This window comes from Felis catus, chromosome C1 (assembly GCF_018350175.1).
Source record: "Felis catus isolate Fca126 chromosome C1, F.catus_Fca126_mat1.0, whole genome shotgun sequence".
Classification (NCBI taxonomy): domain Eukaryota; kingdom Metazoa; phylum Chordata; class Mammalia; order Carnivora; family Felidae; genus Felis; species Felis catus.
Genome location: NC_058375.1, coordinates 58,298,251 through 58,309,476, shown reverse-complemented (window position 1 = coordinate 58,309,476; position 11,226 = coordinate 58,298,251). Strand labels below are relative to the sequence as shown.

The 11,226-nt window shown below is 38.9% G+C and overlaps 1 protein-coding gene across 3 annotated transcripts in view; it reads left to right on the top strand.

Annotated features, from left to right (window-relative positions):
• Positions 1–2,855: 2,855 nt before the first annotated feature.
• The window catches only part of ANKRD13C (ankyrin repeat domain 13C), a 91,059-nt gene continuing 82,688 nt past the window's right edge, over positions 2,856–11,226 (top strand). For 2 of the 3 annotated variants that reach the window (XM_045034769.1, XM_019837227.3), the window contains exon 1: positions 2,856–3,632. In XM_045034769.1, the coding sequence (XP_044890704.1) occupies positions 3,188–3,632 (445 nt within the window). In that variant the 5' untranslated portion in view covers positions 2,856–3,187. The remainder of the gene's footprint in view (positions 3,633–11,226) is intronic. The other variant, XM_011284936.4, reaches the window with a different exon arrangement.

The following is an 11,226-nucleotide window of genomic DNA, read 5'->3' as shown; positions in this document are numbered from 1 at the left end:
TAGTATATACCGTCCAAGTGTCTTACGGTTGCTCTTTATAACCTATCTCCTGCTTTGTTTTCTAGTCTTATTTACGACCACATTTCCTGTCACATACTATGCTCCAATGGTTCTAAAATATAATGCTGCATTTATACCTACTATTTTTTCACCTCTCCTAATCAGCTGGATGATCATTTCCTGTGCCTCAGTTGCCTCATCTGTAAAATGGGGACAGTAAGTACCTCATAGAGTTGTTGTGTGATTAAATCGAACAGTTATTGAAACTTGCTTGGAACAATGCCTAATACATGGTAAGCTCTCAGTAAATGGTAGCTGTTATTATTATAATTATTGTTATTACCTATCTTTTTCCCCTTGCCCAGTTGGCCAACTCTATACATTCTTTAAAACCTAATTCAGACTATTATCTCCTTCAGAAAGACTTGCTAATCACTTGACTTTCATTTCCTTCAAATAGAATTAATAACTTCTGTATTATATCAGGATCTCATATAATTTCTTGTATTTTTCACAATGTGTTGCAATCTTATATTTCTACACCACTTTTCACTATTATATTGTTGAACCCTTAAAAATAAGGGCTGAATATTACTTTTGATGTCTGCAGTGTTTGATTTTACTAGAGGGACACAGGAATTTTCATTTCTATCTACAAGTGGCAGTCACTAATAAGGTACTTTTAAATTCTAGATCTAGTGATAAGATACTTCTTAGCTATAATGGTAGACTATTTGGTGTAGGATTTTGATTACAATAGGATATTGGCCACTCTTTTTATACACAAGCTTTACATATTGGTATTTTATTCTAGACTGGACCTTAATTTCTCACACTATGCACTACACACTGTTCCTTGGGGGAATTCGAAGACTTCTGTGGCATCAATTACTGTGTAATGATAACTCCTGAATCTTAACCCCGATCTCTGCCTTCTAGGGTAATTTCAAAATATCCAAAATGTAAACCATCTGACTTCTTCTGGTTGAGCAACAAGAAGCTTCAATTCAATATGCCAAAAGCGAACAAAATTTTTTTTTCAACTCTTGCACCTTCTCTAGCATCACTCTTACTAACTTGGTTCATGCTCTCATAATTTCTTACCATCTGAATTACTGCAAACTTCTTTAAAAATTATTTTTTTCTGAAATAAAAACTAATCCTTTCCCTTTGTAAATAAACATTCAAACAATGTAGGAAATACGTGCTTTGGCAATCCCATCTTCCAAAGCTAACCACTGTTCACTCTGTGTCATAGGTATATTCTGCCATACTTCTACATGCATTTACTAACACATTTATTTTTTGATTTATGCAGTAGTCTGTCAGTTTCTTTGTCTCTAGAGTAGCCTCCTTGTAGTCTATTCTTGATACATGTTTTTCTAAAGTATGAGTGAGTGAATGGCTCTTCTAAAAGGCAAATCTCATCATCCTATTCCCCTATTCAATGTCTCCAAAGGGCTGTCCATTTCCTGTGGGCTAAAGTCTAAACTTTGAAGAAGACATACAAAATCCTGCATGATCTGGCTCCTTCCTAACTCTCTAGCTCTAGAATCAGGCCACATTGCGCTGCATTCCAGCTTTGAAGCATTGGGCAAGTTTTTTCAACTGTCCAGTGAAGATTAAAAATAATATCACAAGGAGATAACAGCATATAAAGTGGCAAGCATATTGGCTGCCTTAGAGTTAATAAATATTGGCTATTGTGGAAGAACAAAGTGTTTTTGTATGTATGTGTTCAGTATCTCTTGCTTTATGAGTAGGATAGGATCCTTTGAGATGTTGATTAGGTAATGGTTGAAGATAATTGGAACAACCTTCATCCCCCTCCCCCCTCCCCCCTCCCCCCCCCCCCCCCCCCCCGCTAAAAAAAGAAAAGAAAGCAGGGTAGAAATAAATCGATTTGACTAGTTTTGGAAGAAGATGGGAGGTGAAAACCTGAATGGCAGGGAAGGATAAAGAGACCCCAGCTCCCACAGTTATTTATTTGCCGAGGAATGGAGGTGGCAATAAAGTTTAAGAAAGAAGAGATTTGAGAGAAGCAGCTGTCAGTGTAAACGGGACTTCGAAAACATAAAACGAGTGAAGGAAGACTTCGAGGATGTTTTTGCTAACTACCCCACTTCAAGTTCCCCACAACTTTAGTTATTTGGTCCAGACTTCAGATTTACGTTTCTTCAGAATTTGACGATGGGTCGAGTTTGGCCATGAACTAGTCCAAGGATATTCCATTTACACAATTATTATTTGCCATCCTTCAGCGTCCATTCCTTGCTTGAAACTCTGACACCTGTTTGTAACTCATTTATCTAACAAAAATCTGACTTCCCTTCACCCCGTTTGCCCAATAGCCTGTTTTCCAAGGTCAGCCCCTAAACTGTTGTCTTTTCTGATACCCCAACGCGAAAATTTTTCTCTTATTTATTTGTTTAGTTTTTTGCTTTCAACCCAGCTCCCAATTGTTTATCGTCCCCCCTCCCCCCTGCGTTGATCTCTTTGGAGCCAGGAGTGGCGTCTTAGAAATCTAGTAGCTCAGTGTATGATACAAAGTAGATGCTTAGTAAATGTTGATTGAATGAGTATCTTGTGCAACATCATACTGACATCACATCCTGTGTGCAGTGGCGTCAGTTTGCATTACTCTGCTGGAGACCCAGAGGTCTGAGGGTTTCAGTCATTGTTTACAAACTGCATCGAATATCTCAAACACAAGTTAAGGTTTTACACCGCCCATCAAAAGCGCCAATTGTCAAGTCCTAAACTAGGGGCGGAGCTCGGTTACTCTCCGGGACTAGACGGTGCGAGGGAGGGAGCGGCCAGATCACTTATCGCGGTGTTTCCTCCCTCCTCCCGAGGGAGTTCTCGCGAGAGAAGTCAGGGTAAGATGGCCGTGCCCTGTTTTCCGGCGTGAGGTAGTGGCGGCGGCTGCGGCAGCGGGGACAGGGATCCTGGTGTCGTGGGCACCTGAGCTCTAGCTCCCCCCAGCGAGCGCGCGTCCCTTCGTGCCTAGGCGAGAGCCGGCTCTTCTCCCTCCAGGAGATGCGTTTGTCCCGGGCTCGGGGGCGCCCTGAGAGTTCATGCTGCGCTGGAGGATCCTGGCCACCGCTCTAATCGCCTTGCGCCGCCGCAGCGCCAGCTCCGTCGCGGGCGGTGAGCCTCCCGGATCCCCTCTCTGCCCCTGGCGGCGATGACCGGGGAGAAGATCCGCTCACTGCGGAGAGACCACAAGCCCAGCAAAGAAGAGGGGGACCTGCTGGAACCCGGGGATGAGGAAGCGGCGGCTACCCTAGGCGGCACCTTTACGGGAGGCAGGCTTGGGACAGGCGGCGGCGGCAAGGGCGGCAAAGCCTGTCATAAGATCTTCAGTAACCATCACCGCCGGCTGCAGCTGAAGACAGCTCCGGCCTCCTCCAACCCCCCTGGCGTCCCGGCCCTGCCGCTGCACGGTTCCTCCGTGACTACCACCTCCCAGTCCCCGGCTCTTCTAGCGGGCACCAACCCCATTGCTGTCGTCGCAGATGGAGGCAGTTGTCCCGCACACTACCCGGTACACGAGTGCGTCTTCAAGGGGGATGTGAGGAGACTGTCCTCTCTCATCCGCACGCACAATATCGGGCAGAAAGATAATCACGGTGAGGAGTGCTCGTCCCTCTCCACCTCTCCTTTCCCGAACGTAGGGTGTGCCTTCCCAGGCCTCTGGAATCCTAGGCTCCTCTCCAACAGACCTTTCTTTCCTCTCCTTTGCTCGTCATCCGGGCCAAATGCCTGTAAATCATGACCGTTTCAGTAATAGCATGCCAGTGGTCAGGGGATTGATGCTTGTGGGTGCAAAGGAATGTTTCCTCCTTGCCCACTTCAAAGTTTCCTCTGAGAAGCTGTTTTGTTTATTTTTGAGACAGGCCTTCAATGTATTGATTTTTTACAGAGAAATTGAAAATTGCCCCATGTCCAATCTGGCCTTTCTATGTTTATGTAACTGTGTTTCTTTTCTTTCTCTCCCCTTCTCTCACCTGGGGATCTCGAATTTTGTACGTATAAAATGGCCCATCTCCCTTTCATTATTCAGGTACAGATCCCAACTTGACTGCAACTGGTTGTGATTTCTACCTGCCCCCAGGTTGTCTGTTTCTTTTTCTCTGCTTTCAGGAAACTTAGTTTGATACAAAGTGTCTACACTTTGCATTTAAGATGGGGTATAGAATGCTTTGATTTCTAACAGCCAAAATGTAGAAAGTTGTTGGCATTTGATACCTAGAGTAAGTAAAGTGACTTAAGTAGCTAAAATTTTGGAGTAGAGTTTTGAGTGTTTTGCTTGTTTTACATAATTGCTAATAATGTTTCATCTTGATGACTGTGACTAAAAATAGTACTACAGTTTTTCATAGTAACTTCATCATAACCTATATGGCAAAATAGAGTATCATTTATTATTCAAGGACTGTATTTCTACTTTCTGTCGTAACTCATCAGCTGAACTTTTTGTTTTTTTTTAATTTCAAAAATGTGATGTAATTGAGTTGACTTCCAAGCAGCAATACATTTATTAATGAAAACACGTCAACACTGACATTTTCAACATTTAATAAGCCATTTTAAATTGAGTAGTTGACAAATACTATTTATAGCTCTGCTTTTAACTGAGCATGACTATTGTATACATTCAGTTAAGACACAGTCAACTCTGTTCAAAATAATATATAACACATTAATGAAATGCTTGCCTGAGGAATAAGCTCCCTTAATTCCAGTGGACTCTAGGCTTCTTAAGTGAAATTAGGGCAAAAATTTAGATTAAAAAAATAAGATTTCTATTGGTTGTATAATTCTCTAACAATTGCACTTGTATCTGAATTTCCAGTATTGTTTTTTTAAAATAGTTGCCTTTTTTTAAATGTTTATTTTTGAGACAGAGACAGAGTGCGGGGCGGGAGGCAGAGGCAGAGGCAGAGAGAGAGGGAGACACAGAACCCGAAGTAGGCTCCAGGCTCTGAGCTGTCAGCACAGAGCCAGATTTGGGGCTTGAACTCATGAACAGCAACATCATGACCTGAGCCGAAGTTGGATGCATCACCAACTGAGCCACCCAGGCGCCCCTGAATTTCCAATATTGTAATAATATCACTGTCATTGATCATAATTCAAATCCTCAAAAAAGTACCTGAAAGCTTTACCCAGTTTTTCATTCCTACATTTATTCAATCATTTTACTGTTATTGCAACAAGCATAATATTGTTTGTTGATGGTAATGAAGTAATTAGAATCCTAAATCCCTTATACTCTTGTCCTTAGCCTACTGAACTTCACTTTTTACATTGCTTTGATGTACCAAATGTTTGCATTGAACTTAGCTGCCCTTGTATGGTTCGTATTTCTGATGACTGTAACCAGTGGTTCACATATCTATAGAAAGTGTAATTTTTCCCCCTTCAATATATATTTTCATCTCTCACCATGAAGTCAACTAGGAAGAGTAGCTTATATTTAATGTGCTACTTCTTTAGTCCCTTTTCTTTCTGTAGCTGCATAATTTCCCCATTACATTACATTACGTGACTTTTATTCCTGATATTTTACTAACCTGGATACTTATTTAGATTTTAAGGATATTTTTTCCTTCACATTACAAAAGATAAACGCTTTTAAAATCACCAAACAAATGCAAGCTGTATATTATATTTGGATTGTTGTAACATGATAAGTGCATAGCAGTTTCATACACTCATGCAGGTGCATAGCAGAGCCATGCAGTCATACCACATCATACCACATAGTTTTATATTCACCAGAGAGATACCTTCTACAACATGATGATGATGATGATGATGATGATTATCCTCATCATAGATACAATTTACTGAGTGTGTCAGCACTATGCTAAATGTTACCTATATTATCACATTTAATTTGCACAATCACCTTGCAAAGCAGATTCTTTTATCCTTATTTTAAAGGTGAAAAAAGTGAAGCCTAGAGATACAAGGAAACTTTGCTAAAGTTGCATACTTGGTATAAATTGCAAAGCTGGGAACTGAACTAATAGCTAGGACTCCAAAGTCCGTGGTCAGCCTCGGTAAATATTTCTGTTAGTCAGGACCCACTATACTGTACAGAAGTAAATTCTAGTAATGTGTAATGTGGAAATTTACAACAAAGTTCTTTAATATGTATTTTCTCATTTAGTCCTTATAGTAGCCTTATGGAGAGATTTTGCCATTGGACAAATTTCAGAGTTGCTATAGAGCCCAAACCGGTCACTCTTGTTTGTTCTGTTTCCTTTTTATGTAATGGCACAAATAAATGGGCTACCTCATCCACATGATAGCCCTTTAGATCTTTGACAAGAGCTGTCATGTTCTTATCTTTAAGTTAAACATTCCTAACTTCTGCATCCATTCTTCATTTGGCATGGATTATAAAGTGCTTAGATGGTCCCTGAAACATTAAATACTAGATATGTGTGTTAAGTAAATGAAAATCTTAATCATTGTCTTTTAGTGAAACTCAGTTTGTTAATTCTTCCCTTTGAGGATGGTGCTAAGAACTAACCTTAGTGTTAGAGCTATAGTAGCCTCATAAGCAAAGACCAAAAGGAGAGCATATTCGTTGCTTTAAGCAATGTATGTTTAGAGCTGAACAGTGTGCCAATGTGTACTAAAAAGCACACATTAAGTAATGCAGTGCAAGAGTATGTTAACTTTTTAATACTGCTTTTTCTCAAGTGATTGGCTGTCTCTCCATGCTGTCCCTTCTTACAGTTATTTTTTTAACCTAAAATAGGACTTTACATTTATTAAATCATACTTTGTTCGTTTTGATCCTTTATTCTATCTAGCTGGAAAGCTTACTGTGCCCTAATCTGGTCATTTAGCTCACTGTTCATTAGCTCTTTCAGTTTCCAGTGATGTCTTATTCGATGAACTTTTTAAAATGTGTTTTTGTGTATTTTTGTGTATTTACAAATTACTGACTTGAATAGGAGCAAGGATTGAACTTTTTCTTTTGTGATAAAATGTTCGTTGAGTATGAGTTGCTTTTTCTGAGTCATCAGTTATCTTGAGGAATACTGTCTTTGGATCCAAACAAATCTTTGGAAATATAAGTTAAATACAGTAATAGCTGTAACATCGTGAGTATACTGTGTTCACATATGCCAAATGATTGTGACTCATTGTATATTTAGTAAAGTTTTGGGGGGGTGGGAAAAAAGATACACTACATTAAATGTTCACAAATTTATTTTTATTAATTTTTTTTAAGTTTATATATTTATTTTGAGAGAGAGAGAAAGTGCAAGTGGGAGATGGGCAGAGAGAGATGAATGTAAGAATCCCAAGCAGGCTCTGTGCTGTCAGTGCAGAGCCCAATGTGGTGCTTGATCTCACAAACCATGAGATCATGACCTGAGCCGAAATCAAGAGTTGGACACTTAACTGACTGAGCCATCCAGGCGCCCCTAATATACACAAATTTATTAAATTTTATAAGTATATCTTTAGTTATATACTATTTTTTCTTTAGTATGGAATAAAGTTTAAGTCTAAGCCTCTCTTCACATTGTAAAAAATTTTCTGAATTACTTTTTGACATTGGTAGTTAAAGCATCATGGTGAAATGCTATTTTTTAGTTGATGGTAATGATTTTTACTTCTTTAGCACTTTCAGAATTGAGAATGCTTATGAAGCATATAGAAGACTTGCTTGATTTTGACTGCACTTCTCATTTGTTAAACTTGTAATTTTGTTTTTTCCCTTGAGTTAAATATCCTCAGACGTAAATTATTTTCCTTTGGACATTAATCAGAAGCTCTTAGGTACCAGAGTGATTGAAATCCTTGATATACGAATTGATTAAACCAGCTTTTCCTAGATGTGAAAAATTCCTGATATATTCTGAGAAATTTGGCAGTTTCTGCTGCCTGTAATTACATTGCCTGGCATGTGACAAGCCATCTTCTGTATACAGTTAATTTTCATTTAAAAAAAAAATTTTTTTTTAACGTTTATTTTTGAGACAGAGACAGAGCATGAATTGGGGAGGGTCAGAGAGAGGGAGACACAGAACCTGAAACAGGCTCCAGGCTCCGAGCTGTCAGCAAGAGCCTGACGCGGGGCTCAAACTCACGGACTGCGAGATCATGACCTGAGCCGAAGTCGGCCGCTTAACCGACTGAGCCACCCAGGCACCCCTTAATTTTCATTTTTAATGAGATGTAATGTAATCTCTGTGTAGCTATTACACACAGTGATTGGAGATTTCAAATGTAAGTTAAATCTCAACTGAGAGTATTGCTGCCAATGCTGGAAACTCAAGGGAATGGTAATGAAATGGTTAACGTGTAACCTCCCTGCCCAGTGGCTGGCGGATTTCTTCAGACAGGGATTTTATTTATTTATATTTTTACTTCTTTTTTTTTTAATTTTATTTTTTATTTTTTAAAATTTACATCCAAATTAGCATATAGTGAAACAATGATTTCAGGAGTAGATTCCTTAATACCCCTTATCCATTTAGCCCATCCCCCCTCCTACAACCCCTCCAGTAACCCTCTGTTTGTTCTCCATATTAATGAGTCTCTTCTGTTTTGTCCCCCTCCCTGTTTTTATATTATTTTTGTTTCCCTTCCCTTATGTTCATCTGTTTTGTCTCTTAAAGTCCTCATATGAATAAAGTCATATGATTTTTGTCTTTCTCTGACTAATTTCACTTAGCATAATACCCTCCAGTTCCATCCACGTAGTTGCAAATGGCAACATTTCATTCTTTTTGATTGCCGAGTAATAGAGTAATACTCCATTGTATATATATACCACATCTTTATCCATTCATCCATCGATGGACATTTGGGTTCTTTCCATACTTTGGAAAGTAGTTGGTAGTTGAAAGATTGTTTCTTTCCATACTTTGGAAAGTAGTTGATAGTTGAAAGATTGTTGATTAGTACTGCTATAAACATGGAGGTGCATGTGTCCCTTCGAAACAGCACACCTGTATCCCGTGGATAAATGCCTAGTAGTGCAATTGCTGGGTCGTAGGGTAGTTCTATTTTTAGCTTTTTGAGGAACCTCCATACTGTTTTCCAGAGTGGCTGCACCAGCTTGCATTCCCACCAACAATGCAAAAGAGATCCTCTTTCTCCGCATCCTCATCCTCGCCAACATCTGTTGTTGCCTGAGTTGTTAATGTTAGCCATTCTGACAGGTGTGAGGTGGTATCTCACTGTGGTTTTGATTTGTATTTCTCTGATGATGAGTGATGTTGAGCATTTTTTCATGTGTCGGTTGGTCATCTGGATGTCTTTGGAGAAGTGTCTATTCATCAGACAGGGATTTTAAAACATCAGAAAGATTAAAAACATATGTTTGGGAATTGAGGCAATAGGATAATTTGATGCCTGTATGGTATGTTTGTTTTGGCTTATTCTATATAAATCTTTAAATTTCATTTTGATATTATTTTCTCTGCTTTGTTTTTGTCACTAAAATCTTTATGATGGGTGATGCAAGAAAATACTGCATTTTATGTCTGTTTGAGAAGGAAGAGGTGACTATAAAGCTACACTTTGCTTTCAAAAAAATTTTAGAATTAAGTGTTAGATGAACAGTTTTAGCCAGGAAGGTTAAAATGCTGGCACATCTTTAAAAGAACAGCAATAACTTTGTATTTTTCTCCTGTGTTTTGTGGTGTTTTCTGGACTTTGTTTTTGAAAGGCAGACCTCAGTGTCTCTTAGAAAAAAAAAGTGAAGTACTTTTTGGAGGCCCAAGATAATCCATTAAAGCGTCATGTACCTTCACTTGGCATGAAGGTGGATTGGCAGTGAAATCTGTCATTTCACTGATCTGTCAGGGTTGATTCAGTTGATCTTCATGTCTATGTGAATATGACCTTCCTCTTACCTCTCTTCCCCCATATGCATCTCCCAACAGAGTAGGACTGTCCTTGGGTTAAGTGGCTATGTTTGTTGATGGCATTGTTATAAGTATTAGAATGTGACTTGACACTTAGAATTGTTACGTGAACACATCTGCAGAGCTACCTCATAAGAGGGTAGAACGAGTCCTCTTCTCCCCTTTCCTGTACTGAACTATAATAGGCGCAGGAATCCCTGACCTTTCAGCTTTGGCAAAAAAAAAGGAAGCAGAAATGAGCAGTTATTTCATGTTGTGTCCTTTGCATCCTCAATAAGGCAGGAGAATTCTGGAGGAGTCCTTGAAGAATTGAATTCTAGGCAGTCTGTCCCAAGTTAATGTCATTCTTAAGTCATAGAAATCTAATGTGGAGTATAATATAATTGTCAGGATGCTTTGGATTCTAGAAAATGAACATAGGTCTTCAAAAATTGAGTGAGGGCTGGGTAGTCAAACAACATGTTCCTGTTCATATACTATTTATTTCATTGGGGGACAGATGGAACCTTAGTTTTATTAGAGCAAGACTGATATTGCTGAGGGTAGGAAAAAGAAAAAAGGTCTTCTTTCTGTTTGAAGATTATGAATGGTGTTTGTTATCAGGATATATTAGGTTTAACTGTATGGCTTGGTTGAATTTCATCTGTTCTTGAGCCTGTCACTCTTGTTGAAACCTCAAAGATGATCTGCAAAACTAGGAGGCCATCTCTATATTTGGAATTAGATCTTAGTTTGAGGCCACACTTCTCTACAAAGAGGTTTTTATGAAATTCTATTTGCTTGACTACTGAAATAAGAAGATACAATAATATCTACCCCTTGGGTGGGGTACTGTAGTCTTGAATGGGAGACTGCATTTGAAACTGTTTTTAACTCTGAAGGCTCATTTAATAGTAATACCCATTGATACCAATATCTTACTCTCGGTTTTCATGTTAAGTGTCTTCCAGCAGAAGACATTCTTGTTCCTGAGGTTTAGATAGTACTTCAGTTGAGGTTTTTATCTGATACTTGAATTTATACTGTCAGTCTTCTAAAGGGTTAGGTTTATTTGACTCTCGTAGAAGTCATCTTTGATCTACTGGTGTAGTGTGTTTTGATTCTTGGCTGTAAGTATTTATCAGGCATGTTAATGCATGTGCTCTCTTACTCAGTACTATACTGAATTCTGTAAAACCACCTATATGCTGTGTTGAATATCCTCTTTAGCACATATATCCTTTGATTGGCTTTCATAGAGAATCATGTGGAAACCTGCATTGTTCTGTGATTGAATGCTTTTTGGAAAGTTAAAAACAGATTTTAACACCATTCTTTT